The sequence below is a fragment of the Dipodomys spectabilis genome, unplaced genomic scaffold, assembly GCF_019054845.1.
Source record: "Dipodomys spectabilis isolate Male_0828 unplaced genomic scaffold, ASM1905484v1 ptg000163l, whole genome shotgun sequence".
Taxonomy (NCBI): Eukaryota; Metazoa; Chordata; class Mammalia; order Rodentia; family Heteromyidae; genus Dipodomys; species Dipodomys spectabilis.
Window position 1 is genome coordinate 3,960,643 of NW_024870840.1, and position 18,403 is coordinate 3,979,045.

Here is an 18,403-nt window from a genome sequence, read left to right on the forward strand (position 1 = left end):
CTGAAATAAATATTATATAATATTTGTTTGAATAAAATACAATGAATAAATAGAATAAAAAACCCCAAGGCATATCCTTAACAATTCTCTTACCTGACCCAAATGATTATGTAGAATTAAGTAGCAGAATTTAAATATACTGAAGAATGTTTTTAAAAAATTATTTTATACTTGAGCAAAAATGATGAAATATTTTTTACCTGGCCCCAGAGTAATGTTCCCATTCCTAGGAATATTGACCATAGCCATTGTTCTATTGAAAGTTCTGAACAACTGAAAGGTTTTCCACCAAACTGCACAATTATTATCTGGAGGAATAATCAATAGTAAGTTCATTGTAATTGTTTACTTTAAAAAATTCATGCTCTAAAATAAACTAAATTTATGTCCTCTAAAACTCAAGTTTACAACCACTGTTTTAACAGTCATAGCTAAAAACAGTCAAAGCTAAAACAATTAAAATATCTGCCCCAAATTTAAAATTTATGCTTATTAAAAATTTAAAAAATTCACATAACCAAGAGTAACTTTATACTTTTTCCAATGTAAGCCCATGTAACTACATTCCCTGATATTTTAATTCTTTAAATAACTCATGACTTTCACAAAAGATAATATGCTTTTTTGGAAAAGATCTTACTCCACGGAAAAGAGGACAAATGCAATCTACACAGCATTCATTCCTAGTTAACGTTTCAATGTTAGGATGACTATGAATGGACTGGAAGAGAAGAAAAGTGACCTGCAAAGTTCTATGAGTGTGGGCGAACTGAAGTGGCATGTTCTCAGTTGTCCAATGATATAAGTAAAATTCATATGCATATTCATAAGCATATTCATATGCTTATGCATCCTTACTTATTCTATGTGTCCTAAAACAGCATACATAGGAATATTAAGCATTAGATAACAGAACATTCCTTTCTTATAAGTCTAACAGTTCTCTTTGATATAGTTGTTAAATACTACCAAACATTGAAATTATAAAGAAGAATTTTGGTAGTTAACAGGATCATTTTTAAAATAGTCTATAAAATATTACAAATCTTACTTCTGTATTTATTAATTCTGTGTTTTGGTGTCAAGATTTGTATTCTTGTACAGAATACATTCAGTCAGATTATAGTTGACTTGACAATCAAGTCTGGATTTTAATAAAGATATATAAATCAATGATTATGAAACTGGCTAATTTAATTTTATAAAAAATAATCTTTTGATATACAAAGCCCCAAATCCAAATTAACAATAAATTTCCATCTCAAGGTACCAATTTACCAAATGTCTCCCACACAATAACTAAAATTGAACCTATGCCTTCCAATCACCCACCTGTACCACAAAGGTGCCTAAAACAATTGTGCAGAAGATGGCATTATTAAAGATTCCTTCGAATACATTTCTTTCACCATGAATTTTCCGGGCATTTATTTCATTGAAAAGTTGCATCAGCACAAAGGTATTAAAAACAATAGTATAGTGTTCTGAAGGAGGAGCATGCAAAGGAGCATTTCTTCCACTATCAATATCAAAAAACTTTTCTCCTGAAATAAAAAAAATTAGTTTTGTAATTGCCATACAAAATAATTTAACACTCTTCAAAGAAATACATAATAATAAAACCTAGATTGACTATTTCATCTGGAATGACAGCACCTAGGCCCAGAGTTCAAGCCCCATGACTGACAAAAGGGGAAAAAAAAGGAAAAAAAAAAAGAGAAGAAACGGATGCCCCTCAAACTATGATAAGAGTGTAAAATCACATATCTAATTTAGTGGCAGAGCTAAGATCAAAGATCTAGACTATTTCCCCCTGAATCTACCATTCTCCCAAGTTTAGTAAGTACCTACTGAGAACACGGAGACATTTAAGAAAAATGGGCAGTCAGAAACAGAATTTAGGCTCTTGAAAACAATCATAAGACTAAAACATATTGGAAAACAGTATCTTGGAATAGGGATAATTAACTAAAAAATTTATTTTAATTTATGAAATTCTTACCAGCAAATAAGAGTGTAAAAACTACAACGAGCTGATAGAATGCATGCCCCAAAATATTCTTCATCATTGTGCGTGAGATGAGAGGCTTATTTCTACCATAAGGTTTTCGAAGCAAGAGAGACTCAGTGGGTGGTTCCGTTGCCAGAGCCAGAGAAGCGAGCGTATCCATTATGAGGTTTACCCATAGCATCTGCACAGCCTTAAGTGGTGAATCCTAGAAAAGATATGTTTCCTAATAGACATTCGCAACTATTCAGGGACTCAGCAATTCTCAGGAAGCCTTTAGAGTTTAAAAAACTTAAGGAGTATAGATTTTATGTTAACAAACTTAAAATATTAAACTTCATTTTATTTAACTATTCAAGTACTTTCAAAAGACAGTTATATAGTGTTTGAATTAAAGTAAGCAAATTTTAATAAACAAATGTCACCTACTTGAGTGATACAAGCGCCAGTAAAAGCAACAATCACTGCAACAACATTAACAGTAAGCTGGAACTGAAGGAATTTTGAGATGCTGTCATACACATTTCTTCCCCACATGACAGCTTTAACAATGCTTGTAAAGTTGTCATCTGTGAGGATAATATCAGATGCTTCTTTAGCTACGTCAGTTCCTGCAATACCCTGTTAAAAGAAATTCCGAGTTAAGACTGTTTTATATATTCAACAGGGTAATATATAGTCGGGCACCGGTGGCTCACGCCTATAATCCTAGCTACTCAAGAGGCTGAGATCTGAGGATTGCGGTTCAAAGCCAGCTTGGGCAGAAAAGTCCATGAGATTCTTATCTCCAATAAACCACTAGAAAACCAGAAGTGGCGCTGTGACACAAGAGGTAGAGTGCTCGCCTTGAGCTGAAGAGCACAGGGACAGCACCCAGGCCCAGAGTTCAAGCCCCACAACCAAAAAAAAAAAAGGTAATATACAGTGAACAAAGAAGTTTAACCATTATATTTAATAGTGATCTAATGCTTAAGAAAGGTAATATATTTAAAGTGATATTGTTTTTTGTTTTTGGCTTATAACAAAGCAAATATAAAAACACAGGAAATAAAACTGGTTGTACAACCAAGTTTTGGGAAAAAGTTTTTTTTTTTTTTTAATGTTAAAAAGTATCCTTTGAGCTGGGAAGGTGGCTCAGTGGTAGAGTGCTTGCCTTGCACGCACGTTCCATTCCTCAGCATCACATAAGGAAAAAAAGCCAAAGTGGCACCATGGCTCAAGTGGTAAAGCGCTAGCCTTGATCTGAAGAGCAGAGGGATAGAGCCTCGGCCCAGAATTCAGGCCCCACAACTGACAAAAAAAAAAAAAAAAAAAAAAAAAAAAAAAAAAAATATATATATATATATATATATTCTTTATCACTGCTAATCTTGTCAACTGTCAAAACAGCAGTAAGAAACCTATTAAATGCTCACATATAGCAGTTTGTGACCCAGCATTCCTTATATAATGATGCTACTTACCTACAGAACACAAGGAAGAACACTCAATTAACTATCTAGTATTTTAAAAATATTATTGTACATAGTTGTACAAAGGAGTGGCCATTTAACTGACGAATACAATGCATTCAGTGTTACCCAGAGTAGCCCTTCAGCTATTTCTCACAGATCAAGTCATTCTGATGCAGCTATCTATGTATCAGGGTTGGAGTTGGGTAAGAATCTTTGGGTAAGAATCATTGCCTTTGGAGGAAAATTTAACCATATAATTTTCTGTTATCATTTCTCTCACTGTTGTTGAAAGGCTGTCTTTGGTGGGTCTTCTAAATCACCAATTTAATAGCCAAATTACCAGGGAACCAAACTATGCAAATATACACTTACGTACATTGCATTCTTTCATCTGAACCTTTTATGACCAGATTGTCTCTCAGAAGTCAAAGCTATTCATATTTAGGAAAATAACAAAGTACATAGGCCCCAAACTTTCTGAATGGCGACTTTCAGATATTTAAAAATTAAAAACACATTAATATGTTTACAATAGTTAAGAATATTTACCTCAGTTCAGAATAAATTTTGCAGTCAAATGCAAAACCTTTCAGTCAAATATAAATATTGACTAGGCAGCTGATTTTAAGAAAAAAAAATCCCTCAATGTTTTACATTTTTGGATTTGGCTATTGAAAGATTTTTTATCTGTATATAAAATGGTGGCATTCAATTATTCTTTAGAAGAAGTTTTTAGTTGAGTGGAAAATTCTCAAGTTGATTTTAATTTAAATACCCACCACTATGGTTTTGAAATGACAGAAAAACTAAGGTTTAGATGAAATAATGTATTTAAGTATTGCATAGGATAAAAGGTAAATATAACATAATTTTCTGAAGAAATCTTCTAGATTTCACAGAATCAAATGAAAGTAGAACATAAAACTTTATACTTATAAATCTTTTCTTAAACTAAGCTTGGAAGACATTGCTTAAGACCAGTATTAGTCTAGTTAAAACAAACAACCTTTTTACCATATCATATCTGACAACTTGAATAAAGTAGTTCTTACCATTGCAAATCCAACGTCTGCTTTCTTTAGCGCTGGGCCATCATTCGTACCATCACCAGTTACAGCTACAACTTGGCGTTGTTCTGAGACAGTGCTGTCAATTATACCTTAAATAAAAGTAAATGCTTGTGCTGTAAAATTATTTTAAGAAGGTAACTCTGTAGAATATTCCAATTAGTAACTTTAGACTGAAGGCTAAAAATGCAATTAAATGAACATAGGAATGAAGCTTCCTTATTGAGCAAGAACCAACTCTAAAAACTAAGGTTATATTGGGAATAATATTTTAACAGCTAAAAATAAGTCCAATTCACCTAAAACATCAAAAGAAAATGTATTTAGATCCTATTGGAATACTCAGTATCTAATTTTACGAAGCAGAACACATTTCTGTTACTTAGATATTTTGAAATAATTGTAAAAATTTCTCTCACCTTTAACCAGTGTATGTTTGTCAGTAGGAGATGATCTTGCAAGTACGCGAAGCTTTGGCCAAATCTTATCTATCCGCTCTTGCTCAATCTGTAAATTTTCATCAAAGTTTAAAATAAGCCAAAATCTAGTTTCATAATTCTAAACTATGTATTTCTAAACTATGTATTTTCTAAAATACTGTATTTCTCAGTGATTCTTAAGTGTGGTTAGTAGGGCAACAGCATCAGATACTCCTGGGAACTTGTTAGAAATGCAAATTCCTGGGCATTGGGCATTTGTTTTTTTCTTTTCCTTTCTTTTTTTGTGACAAGGTCTAGCATGTAGCCTGGGGCTACGTGTAAATTTGTGATTCTCTGGATTCAGCCTCCCAAGCACTAGGATTACAAGTGTTTGTTACCACCTTCACCACCAAGCAATTTGTGTTTTAACAAGCTTTTTTAGTGACTCATATATGCTTCAAAATCTATTGTTTGATGTCATTTTAAGATCAATTTTCATGGGCTGGGAAGGTGGCTCAGTAGTAGAGCGCTAGTCTTGCATGCATGAGGCCCTGGGTTCGATTCCTCAGCACCACATAAGCAAAAAGAAAAAAAGCCAAAAGTGGCACTGTGGCTCAAATGGTAGAATGCTAGCCTTGAGCTGAAGAGCTGAGGGATAGCGCCCAGGCCCAGAGTTCAGGCCCCACGACCGGACCCCCCCCCCCCCCAAAAAAAGATCAATTTTCAAAATTTCCCCCCACTGTCTGTGAAATTGGAACTTCCTTAGTCTGAGAAGTTCTAAGAGTTTGGGGGTCTCATAAAATACGTTCCACAAGCCGGGTGCCGGTGGCTCATGTCTGTAAAATCTGAGAATCACAGTTCAAAGCCAGCCGGGGCAGGAAACTCTGAGACTCTTATTTCCAATAAACCACTAGAAGTGGTGCTGTGGCTCAAGTGGTAGAGCACTCACCTTGAACTGAGGAGTGCAGGGAAAGTGCCCAGGCCCAGAGTTCAAGCCCCAGGAACCGCCCCCCCCCCCCCCAAAAGAAAAAAGTTCCACACCAGCCTCTCCAAACACATCTTTTCTTATGTATTTTTTCTTATGTACATTGTACCTAGACTCACAGTAACTACTTTCATAAAGCATTCTAGCAAGACAAGTTCATTCTCCTTAGGACCAATTTCTTTATCACTTGTCTCTTCACCTTCCATAATCAGAAAATTTTTGCTTCCTACAGTGTTAGAAGTTATTCAAGGTGCCTAACATGGTGCTGCACATTTAATATATGCTTGTTAAATGAAATTCTTAATATACTAAAAACATATTAACTAAAAAGCTTAAAAAAACTTCTTACCTCTCCCTTTTCATTTCGTATTCTTCTGTTAAAATCTTTACCTTCTAGACACAGAAAATCTTCCCCAGGATGTAATATACCACATTTGGTCGCAATAGCTCGGGCAGTATTAATATTATCACCAGTAACCATTCGCACAGTAATTCCAGCCCTCTGACATTTCTTTATTGCATCTGGTACCTGGTTTACATAGAAAAAAAATCCTGTTACAATAGAAAACTAAAATTTCTAAAGACAAACATCCTACTGAAACAACATGTATTTCTTCATAGTCCTACAAGTAACTTTACCTCAAGGTGGCCAATATTTCTTGAATTATTCCTAGTTGCCTTTTCTTTCCAATTCCACTGGCACAGGCTTAGGTCAGGTTTTGTTTTTAGCTGGCATCAGTTAATTTGTGTGCACTACTTATTTCTTAAGGCTTTTAAAGCATCTTTCCAGCTGGCAAAAAACCACTAGGCATTTTTTTTGTGGTTTGCTGTCTAAATTTCTGATTTATTGACACTTGAGTAAAATATTAGTGCTCTTTAGACTTAAGAGTTCATATTTTTCCCCTCAATCTGTATCTTTTAAGACTTAATTCACTTAGCTCTCAGGCCATGTGTTAATGACTTTCAAATCTGTATCATTCTCTTATCTCAGAATTGTATTTATATTTCCGCCAGAGAGATGCCAGTATTTGAATGACTAAAAAAGACTTTTTTAATAATAACAGAAATTTGGAGGTCATTTGTACTTTCTCTTCCATTTTCCTGCCTCTATAAACTCTTAAGGACCAAGGATTCCTATGTTTCTATCTCAAGCCTCCCTTGTAATGTCCTTATTGCTTCCTGCAATGCCTTTTTTTCTTGTACATGTGTTTGATACTGGGGTTTGAACCCAGGGCTTTCCATCTGCCAGGCAGGGGCTCTAAAGCTTGAGCCATGCCTCCAGAACTTTTTCTCTGGTTAGTTTTGAGATAGCGTTTCACTTTCTGCTTGAGCAGGCCTGGAATGTGATCTTTCCCAACGTGATCTCTACCTCCCAAGTAGCGAAGATTACAGGCATGCCCCCACTACTAGTATCTGGCTTGAAATGCCTTTTTTTTTTGCTCAAGGCAAGCACTCTTTATCACTTCCCTGCAATGGCTTTTTAACTGGTATCTCTGCCTTCATGCTGTTCTTCCTTTATATTAGCTAATATACCTTAGGATAGTTTTGTTTCACTCATTCATTCACTTATTCATTTATCCATTTTTTTGTGGTACTGGAATTTGAACATATGCCCTTATTGATGAGCCAGACTTCTATCCCTTTTTCACATTGGTTATTTTTTAGATATTTCTGCCCTGGTGCGTACCTTGGCTCCCATCTGCTTATTTTAGATTCCCTTTCATACTTAGGAAAATAGGTGTGCACTACCACATCTAGCTCTTGGCTGAGAAGAGCTCTTGTGAACTTTTCTGTCTTGGCTGGCCTCAAACTTTTGATCCCTTAATCTCAGCATGTAAAGTAGATAGGATTGCATGTGTTGGACATTGGTACCAAGTGTGGTAGAGCTCTCTTAGTTATTTATTAAGTTATTTATTTGTGATACTTGGTATGTCTTGAACTCAGGGACTTGTGCTTGCCCAGGCAGCACTTTGTTGCTTGAGCCATACCTCCAGCCCAGCTTTCTACTGGCCATTTTTAGAGACACAGATGTTTGAACTTCAATCTTCCAAATCTCAGCTTCCAGGGTAGCTAGGATTATAGGTATGAATCACTGGTTCCTGGCTGTAGTTCTTTTTCTAACGTACCAGTATACTTTGTTTAAAATACACAGTAACTTAGTTGTTAAACACAAACCACAAAAGTTCTCAGTGTCAAAGAGTATTACAATTCAGACTCAGAATAGTTTTCAAGATTTACTAAAAACTCTTCTCTAAGGTACACAAGTTGATTGATGAATAGTCTGAATAGTGTATATAAGTTATTTGGATGTCTCTGCTACAGCAGTTTTGTTTTTTTTTGCTTGGAACATTTTTTCCTCTCCCTCTCTAACAAGATAATCCATGTTGATCCTACTAAAGCAGAGTAGCATATTCAAATGGCTACAGGCCATGCAGGTAAAACAGAAGAAAAAAAAAACATGCTGAAAAAGACAAACACAATAAATGCCTATGAAAAAGCCACTCAGCTCTGGCCTATTTATGTCATGGTACAATATTAGCTCCATGTTAATAGACTTTAAGATTATAACAGAAAAGAAGAAGGTTTCAAGTGAGAGGATTTGAGTAGTCTCTCAGTATTTAGTATTTTACTCTACCAACCTTCCTCAATTTGATGGAATGTTATATTTCTGGGGAAATACTGTTGTCACCATAGAGGTAATTTCCAAGGGTAGGGCACAATTCCAGACAGGAAAACACCTAACAACCAACAACTTACACACGTATCTAAATGTAAATATTTACATTATTACATAAGGCCCTCTACCCTACTATCTTACTGGAGGGATATTACATGCATTCATTCAAACTACTGTTTACTGAATGTTAGGCACTGTACTAGGTCCTAGTGATGGAATAGGGTGCTAAAGGATAGAGCCTGATCAAATTATACTTGATAGGAAAACATATAGAAAGTACACAAATGATTTCCGGGTCAGGGGTGCAGGGTAGGGGAGAAGTAGGGAATGGCTACCACTAAAAATGGAATTTCTTAGGTGATGAAAATGTTCTACAAATGAGCACAGTGATGGGGGTACAGGTTTTAGTGAGCATATTAATGATAAACTGTATACCTTAAATAGGCTAAGTATGTGACACTGAAGCTGTATCTCAATAAAGCTGTTTAAAAACATTTTATGGAGTACCTAATAGCCTCAAAAGACTTTTTTAAACTTAAAATTCACAAATTACCTCCACCTTAAAAGGTAAGAATGTGTAGCAAGTTTAAGTACCTCTCTGTATGAAATCAACCTGGGATTGTTCTACATATCAATTAATCAAGTGTTCCAACACTTAAAACTATATATTCTAGAATATTAAAGAAAGCTGTTTCATATTAGTCTCATTTTAGTATAAATGTATCCAATCTTATCTTGTGATACTGAAACAAGTGCTACTAACATATTTAAAAAGAGATAAATCACTATGCTAAGAGCACAATAACAGATTAACAGGTTTCCACTTGAGCCACAATGCCACCTGTTTTTTTCTGGTGGTTTACTGGAGATGAGTCTCATGGACTTTACTGCCTGGGCTGACTTTGAACCACGATCTTCAGATCTCAGCCTTTTGAGTAGCTAGGATTACAGGCAGTAGCCACTGATGCCCAGCTAGACATACTAATTTAATATTCTACTACTATGGATTTAGGCTACAAGTACTTTCCCCCATGATCGAAGGTTAGTGAATATTATGAAGTTTGGATATTCCATGGGCATTTGTAATTCCAAACCCTAAAAGATTTATTTTCATCTCTCAAAATGCAGTTTCTTCTGATTCTCTCATCATAGTGGTAATTTCTACTATTGACCAAGCTATGCAAATTAGAGAGATACTGGTTCTTTTCTTTGTAAATCTTATGTCCTGCTTCCCTGGCTACACATTCCACAAGAAAGCCCTTTGAGTTTCATTGGTAATGTCTCCGGACTAAATCTCTTTATGTCTCTTTAGGTCTAAGTCCTCACTTGACATTAGTTTGGATGTCCCAGGTCTTAATAATATAAAAAACAGAATACTCAAACCCAGAACACTGATACTTATTAGTTTACGTATATTTACTTTCATATCATCTTTTTATTTTCTTCTTCTGTGCCACAACTGTAGTCTAAGTCATGAACATATTTTTCCTAGAATGACTGTAATAATCTTACTGACTCCTCTACCCCTAATTTTATTTCTTTAATCTCTCAAATAGTACTAAAAATGGTGTGTGTGTGTGTGTGTGTGTGTGTGTAAGAGAGAGAGAGAGAGAGTTTTGGAGCTTGACTCTGGGCCTGGGTGCTGTCCCTGAGCTCTTCAGCTCAAGGCAAGTGCTCTACCACTTGAGCCACAGCACCACTTCTGGTTTTCTGAGCAGTTTATTGGAGATAAGTGTCATGGACTTTCCTGCCTGGACTGGCTTTGAACTGTAATTCTCAGATCTCAGCCTCCTGAGTAGCTAGGGTTATAGGTATGAACTCCCAGTGTCAGCTAATGGTATTTATTTATTTATTTATTTTGCCAGTCGTGGGGCCTGAACTCTGGGCTGGGCGCTGTCCCTCAGCTCTTCAGCTCAAGGCTAGCGCTCTACCACTTGAGCCACAGTGCCACTTCTGGCTTTTTTTTTTTTTTTTTGCTTATGTGGTACTGAGGAATCGAACCCAGGGCCTCATGCATGCAAGACAAGCACTCTACCACTGAGCCACCTTCCCAGCCCTAATGGTATTTATTTTTAACAACACAAATGGTGCTACTTCCTAACTCAAATCTCAGAATACAATTCAGATGCCTCAATAAGGCCACAGATCATCTCATCTCATTTTGCCCTTCTTTAAACTTAAGAGCTGGCCTCCTTTCTATGTCTAAAATAGATCAAAACTTTTTCTCACCTTCAGGCCCCGAAATTTTTGTGTTTGCCTGTGAATACTCTACTTACAGCTATTTATGTCTGGCTCATGGTGAGCCATCATATCTCAGTTCAAAGTTTTAATGTGTTCTCCCTTGATTACATTATTTCATCTGTGCAAATCCTTCAGATCTAAAGCCCTAAATACACTTATTTCACATCATACTCCTACTGCTACCATCACAGAGACCACTACCACATATGCAATTAAAAATGAAAAGCCTAAGAAAACAGGAACTAGTACTACTCCTAAGAATTTTTTGTCCACTTGTCCTACTGTTCATGACTATTCTTTTACCTATTTACCTTCTTCCAGAATATTAACTTCAAGAGTATTTATACTTCCCGCCAACATACATAAAGAATAAACTCAATGAGTTAATATACTCATGGAACAAAAGCAGCTTTTATACTTAAGATTTCACACATATATGTTGCTGCTTTAGTCAGAAAATAGTGTGTTCACTCTCTGCTATCTCCCTATTGTTCTCTTGGTTTAGCTAACACCTTCTGATCCTTTAAGATTCCAAACAGGCAATTAACCTTGATAAAGTCTTACTTGATCCTTCCAGTGGGTAATACAGGACAGTAACTTTAAGGATGTGTTTTAAGACAGAGCTTGGCTTTCTATTTTCCAGAATGCTAAACATTTCATTTTTTAGAATTTGTCATGTGAGAGTAATGTATTTCCAAGAGGTGAACACTATAAAAAAATATACTTAAAGAACTTGGCACAGTAGTATCTTGTACATAATGAAAATCCTAGAAAATGATTCCACTTCTTGAGAGGAGGCTTAGAGTGCATGTTCTCTGTTCATGTAGTATGTTTCGTGTATGTCCAATAATGTAGGTCATAATGTTTTTTGTCCTCTCACTCAAGACAGTGAATTTTCTTTTGAGGTCAGAGATAGATTCTAAGCTCTTTGTGCCTTTACTACTACTAGAATAGTGCCTAGCACATTGGTTATGTGGTTGTTCCAGTTCAAGGAATTGTGCTAGTTTATAAACAAGGAGAAGTTGTCTAACTGAACATCATAAAAAGGTACCAACACATCACAAGAATTGTTATTTTGCACATCATGGGCTCACACAAAAAATAGAAATACCACAAATACTAAGAATTTTACTAGAAAACTGGTAATAGGTAACACCTATACTTAATCTCTATACTTAAAAAAAGGATTCTGGACATGCAGAACATAGTATATTTCACTACCTCAGGTCTCACAGGATCTTCAATTCCCACAACAGCAATGCATGTAAGTCCAGTGACAATATCATTTTCATTATCCCACTCTGGTTCTGGTTCTCCTGCTGGAAAATCTCTGAACGCAAGACATATGGTTCTCAAGCCTTCTGATGCCATTGGTTCAATTACAGTTTTTACAATATCATCACGGTCCCTTGGTCTGAATACTTTGGCCTCACCATTAGCACTCAAGATTTTGAAACACCTAAAAGGAAATGTTGAATCCAAACATCAATAGTGAGGAAAAATAATGGTAAATGCCATTTGAGTGAACTGGAAGAGAAATTGTAGGATCGGATACCTAGAATTTAGGGAATTATGTATGTTCCATTCTTACAGACATAAATATCATTTTTTTCCTTTCCCTTTTACAAAACCGACAGTTCTAATTTGTATGGTTCCAAGTTCCTATAGATATTTTCTACATCTCTATATAGCATTAAAAAAAATCATTTTACAGGGCTGGGAATGTGGCTTGGTAAAGTGCTTGCCTAGCATCCATGAAGCCCTAGGTTCAATTCCTCAGTACCACATAAACAGAAAAAGCCAGAAGTGGTGCTGTGGCTCAAGTGGTAGAGTTCTGACTTTGAGCACAAAGCAGCTCAGGGACAGTGCCCAGCCCATGAGTTAAAGCTTCAGGACTGGCAAAAAAAGAAAAAAAAAAAAAGCTATTGTTAATTAATATAAGCATTCTACCACAGAGAGCAATGTCAAAATAGCGCAATGTCAAAATAGCACAATGTCAATGCAGTCAATTCCAAGTTTTCTTTTAACTGTACAGTGCAATCACACACCTTCTTATCCTCATTTTTCTTTCTTTGTTTTCTCTCTTTTTTATTTTTACCAGTTCTGGGGCTTGGACTCAGGGCCTGGGTATTGTCCTTGGGCTTCTTTTGATCAAAGCTAGCACTCTATCACTTAAGCTACAGCGCCACATCTGCCCTTTACTGTTTATGTAGTACTGAAGAATTGAACCCAGGGCTTCATGCATGCTAGGCAAGCAATCTACTACTAAGCCACATTCCCAGCCTATTCATTTTTCTTGACAATGCCACCTCTACTTGCTATTACAGAGGTACCTGTTAAGTACATATCTTGTTTTGTTTTCTAAGGCTTTCTATCACTGCTTCAAACTTTCATGCAATATAGTACGAGAACCTTCATATTACAGCATAAAAGACAGGAAATTACCTTCTCACTATCCATGTAATAGGTACCAACATTACTTTAATACTTTTGATAAGTCTAAAATTTTACCTCAGTACTTATGTTCTTTATTTTCTAGGTAATGTTAATTTCTAAATTCTATATAGCCTTCCTTTGAATATGCCTACTCTTACTATTCTAACTTGCTACCTTCTTCCAGCTAAAGCTATTGTATTAACAACTGTGTCTTCACTGGCTCCAGTCAATCTTTTTTCTTCAATCTACCTTATACCTTGATTCAAGAGTTAATTTTAATAACAGCTTTGATGATGCCACTAATATTAAAAAAAACCCAGTTGCATTACCTAGCCTATTTGTTTTAACTGTTCAGTCTCATATTTAAATTTCTAGAACAAAATGCAAATATTATTCTGGGGAGAAGGGGGTTACTATTTTCTCACTACATATTAGGCTATCGGGTCCATGGTAGACATTTTATACATATTGTTTTATTTCACTGTTATACAGTTGCTGGTTATCACCCCTTTTCCAATAGGAGAAAATGGAAGGTAAAGGAAAAAAAATCTGCCCTATATCTAAAAGGTAATTGGTTGTAGAGAAACAGTACAAATTCTGATTGATTCTGACTGAAAAAAACAAAAAAAAACAAAAAAACCTCTACTTTTACCATTGATCTGCTACCAAGCAAACCTGGGAAAAGACTGATTTCTAGCTTTTCATAATGAAATCCGGCAACCAACTATGTTGTGCAGAGATCTCTACGTGGCTGTGTGCAACAAAAGCCTCTCACTAGTCATCTATACTATACATATAATCAATTAGTCCCCTATTATGATCTGTGTATTTCCATCTCCTTTCTTCTGTTCCAAGTTCCTTCATTATGATGTTCAGACACACTAGCCAACCTTAAACGCTGCATCTCTCATCTTAAAACTCTATCCACTTACCACATTCTGCTTTTTGGTTATTTATATACTTGTCTCTTAAGCTTGTTAAGAGTACAATCTGCCAAGTGTCATTAAGAAAATACCAGTTTATAAGTGAATTAAAAGAAGAAAAATTTTAAATGTTGTAATATCAACTAAGTTCCAATTTTCAAAAACTGTCTTTAATTTTTATTAAAGTTTTTAATGAGAATTAAAAAATAAACTAATTCCAATACCTGTAATAATGGGGTAATAGTAGTGAAATTATGTATAAAAACTGAAGCTACTCATCAGTAAAGAGACAGTAAACAATCAGGACTACTATATAAAATATAAAATAACAGAAGATATTTCTTTGTGTTTTGCACTTAGGACCTGGGTGTTATCTTTTGTTCAAGGCTAGTGCTCTATCACAGTTCTACTTTACGGTTTTTTAGTAGTTTACTGGTGATAAAGAGGCTCATGAACTTTCCTGTCTGGGCTGGCTTTGAATTGCCTCCTCAGGAGCTTGCATGACAGGTGTGAGCCACCAGTGCCTGATGACAGAAGTTATTTAAAAATGACTTCAACAGAATAAATATGATAAACTTCATTTTGATATAAAAAGTGAATTTTCAAGATCTTATAAAACAATTTCAATGGGTATAAAACTAAATATGGAAATTTACTTTATTAAATCCACCAAACAGAATATAATAAGCTTATTTTCATTACAGCAGATGGTAAGAAATAAGAGAAGCTACGTTGAGAAAATAGTAGAACTCAATGGCTAAATATCTAGATAGCATAAAATATGCAAAAAAGTTCTGAGGTCCTCTGCAATATAGGATGCTCATAAAAAGAAAACAACAATAAAAACACAGACAGTATTCTGTAAAGCAAAGATAGCCAAGTTATTCATCTAAGTACTTTACTCTTACTTTTTCAGAATTATCTCAGATGCACCCTTGCTGAATATCCGATAACTTCCATCTGAATTTTTTAGGACAGTACTCATGGACTTCCTAACAGAATTGAAGGTGTAGACTTTGTACAATGCTTCTTCTGGTATTTCATTTCTAACATCCTGATAATCCCGTTTTAAATCCAAAAGAAATCCCAACAAGGCACATTCAGTTTTATTACCAACATGACGAGGCAATCCACCCTCTTTCTCTGGTGGCTGTAAAAGAAAAAGGATTAGAGGCTCACGTCATCTTTACTATGGAAGCTTATAGTGTAAAAAATATTAACATTCAAAAACAAAAAAGTTATAGAAAATGTCTACTAAAGTATTTAAAAAAGTGGCACAAAAAGGTAGATGAAAAATTGCATGTGTGCCAGTCTCAGACCTGTGATTAACTAGTTATGTAAACAGGTAAATTACCAAATGATTGTTGTCACTGGCTTAAGCATCTGTAAAATAGGTGCACAAAGGACTACAAAATTAAATGATGGAAGATCAACACAATTTATAATTGGTTCTGATACATAATGAGTCCCTGATTTCAATTCAATTTTTTTCTTTACTTGTTTTTGCTGAACATTCATATATGAATATTCAAGATAAAATCTACTAATTTTTACACAAAATAAATTGTGGCCTTAACTGTATTAAAAGGCTTTATTTTCTTCATAGTGCTGTCACAAAAATTAAGTCCTTATAAAATCATACTAACAGTATTAAGTGGTTATGATTGTCTTTGTAATTAAAGAAAGGTTAACAGCTCAGAAATTTCAGGTAGTAAAAGGCAAAACGAAATCTAGAACCAGTATCTTATGTAGTTCATTCATCTACTTTGTGTAGGTTTTCATTAAATAACTGGCAATATTATTTTTGTTCATGATTTTCATATAGATTATTAGAAGTTATAAAACAAAAAAAATTTTATGCTCTCTTAAGATTTTTAAAATTGCAAAGTTGAATTTTATCCCAAGGTACATAAGTCTATACTTTCTAAAAAAGGTCTAAGGACAACTTTATAGTTGAGAACAACTTAAGAACCCTACAAAGCACACAGCAAGTATTTGTTAAACATTAATTTAGGGTTGAAATCTAGTTTCATTATTTTCTCTAGAAAAATCAGAGTTGACTTTCTATTAGAAGATACCTTGGTCTTTTCTTTAAAAAAAAAATGAGCTAATAAATAATTTAAAATTGAGAATAGAGTGGCTGAGTATACTTCTCAGGTGAATACCTGCCTACCATGCATGAGTTCAATCCCCAGAACAACAAAAATAAAAGAGAAATAAAACAAAATAAAAACATATGTTCTGGTTATAAAGCTTGCAAGTTTCTAAGCAATAGAATTAAAAATAAAAAGATGCAAATAAAATGTTTTTATCAAGGGGAACTTACTCATAATAAAATATATCAAAAGAATCTTGTAAATCTTACATAGATGTATGTCTTTTTAAAACTAACAGAATTCACTTTAACTTATACATAGCAATAATAGATCTGATTACATACAGCCTAATCTTACAAATCTAGGCATGGCTCAAGCGTTAGAACACCTGCCTAGCAAACATAAGGCCCTGAGCTTCACACCTCAGTGCCACTGAAACAAAATTAATATTCATGTATATAAATTATTTTTTAAAAACCTTACCAATATTTTTGATGTATAAGCACAATTCACAGAAATTCCTGTTACTAGATAGGACAAAATATTTGGTGGAATAGCTTCTGGTTCAGGAACCTTTTTATAATGCTTTTCATTTATGTAAGCTTGAACAACTGTCATTCTGTTCATTGTTAATGTTCCTGTTTTATCTGAACAAATAGCTGTAGCATTTCCCATGGTTTCACAAGCATCCAGATGCCTTACTAAGTTATTGTCTTTCATCATTTTCTAGTGGCAAAAGAAAAGTGGAGTTAAGCTACATATAAAACAAATTACCTCATTATATTAAAATGATAAAAATCAGAATTAAACTTTGCTTTATATATAGTATAAGAAGTACAAATTTGATGTTGAAGTTAGCACCTTTGACCTATTCAGATTCTCCATAGATCTCTAAGAAAAAAAGTAATTTTCATCCTTAGGATAAAAATGGGCTTTTCGGTATCTGATGCTTGCTTTTACTCATTGTCTGGAACTCTACAACCAGAGCTACACCTTCAACCCCCCAAAAGCTGGTTCTTTCTTTTTTTAAAAATTGTCTTGATACTTTAATTTATGACTTAAAAAAATAGGTTTCTTAGAAATCAAGAGTTTCGCAATAGTCCCCAAAGGCATTTAAATTAAAATAATTTATAATGAATTCTCAACACCTATGTACAATGGGTTAAAAACTACACTGAATTGTTCATAAAGCTTCCCCCCACACCCCATGACTAATATTTAAGATCCTTCAAAAACAAATACACAACAGGGGAATATGTACTTTGAAAACTACTTGTAACATACATATAAAAAATAATAAATCCTTAAGTAAAGGAAACAGGCTGTTTAATTTTTATAAAACACTAACATCCAACTACATAGACTGCAGTAAGAAGAACAGTATTGGTAATATTAGGATTAGGATTAAATAAACATTTAAGAAAAGCTAAAAGAATCGTTAAGCTATGCTCTTATTTAAGGATCACATCAATCAACCTACATCATTCTGGTCAATTAAAAATTAATATTAACATCTATTCACAATGAACTAATGACAGTATTGGTAAAATGACTGATCGATGTGTTTAAAATCTGTATTTATCTTAAATGTTTCTAATTGTTTTTAAGCTATCAAAAATTAGATAGCTTATTTTATGATCATTACATACATTTTTGATATTTTATGATACATTTTATTTTTGAAATAAAAGTTCTTAGATTCCTTAAAAGAAAATAAACTCAAATACTGTACAAAACATATTCTTATAATGACAGTCTTATTGCAAAATACTTTAGAATACTGAAGACAAAGGTGCTAGGGCAGAAGCTACGACTAATTATATTTTTTCATTGTCAGCAATGTTATTTAAGGAGAAATGCTAACTAACATTTCAAAGTTTATGAAAGTAGCATTCAGTAATATGTATAATTTTTTTTAACCTGCACAACAATTTTGAAAGAAAGACTGCACCTGGCATTTTTGAATATCAGAAAGGCTAGAGAGGCTGGGCCAAAAAGAGTGGAATTGAGGAGCGCTGAGGTAAATAAGCAAGACCAGACTGGGCAAGGCTCTGCTGGCCATGGAAGGAAGTTAACAGAGATTTACACAGGAAATCA

The 18,403-nt window shown here is 34.4% G+C and overlaps 1 protein-coding gene across 2 annotated transcripts in view; it reads right to left on the reverse strand.

The window, feature by feature from the left end:
• The window catches only part of Atp2b1 (ATPase plasma membrane Ca2+ transporting 1), a 101,860-nt gene that overhangs the window by 11,157 nt on the left and 72,300 nt on the right, over positions 1-18,403 (reverse strand). For both annotated transcript variants that reach the window (XM_042693293.1, XM_042693292.1), the window contains exons 10-19: positions 16,790-17,032; positions 15,119-15,360; positions 12,073-12,310; positions 6,283-6,462; positions 4,949-5,036; positions 4,515-4,621; positions 2,438-2,629; positions 2,003-2,216; positions 1,333-1,544; positions 201-308 (exon numbers count right to left, since the gene is read on the reverse strand). In XM_042693293.1, the coding sequence (XP_042549227.1) occupies positions 201-308; positions 1,333-1,544; positions 2,003-2,216; positions 2,438-2,629; positions 4,515-4,621; positions 4,949-5,036; positions 6,283-6,462; positions 12,073-12,310; positions 15,119-15,360; positions 16,790-17,032 (1,824 nt within the window). The remainder of the gene's footprint in view (positions 1-200; positions 309-1,332; positions 1,545-2,002; positions 2,217-2,437; positions 2,630-4,514; positions 4,622-4,948; positions 5,037-6,282; positions 6,463-12,072; positions 12,311-15,118; positions 15,361-16,789; positions 17,033-18,403) is intronic.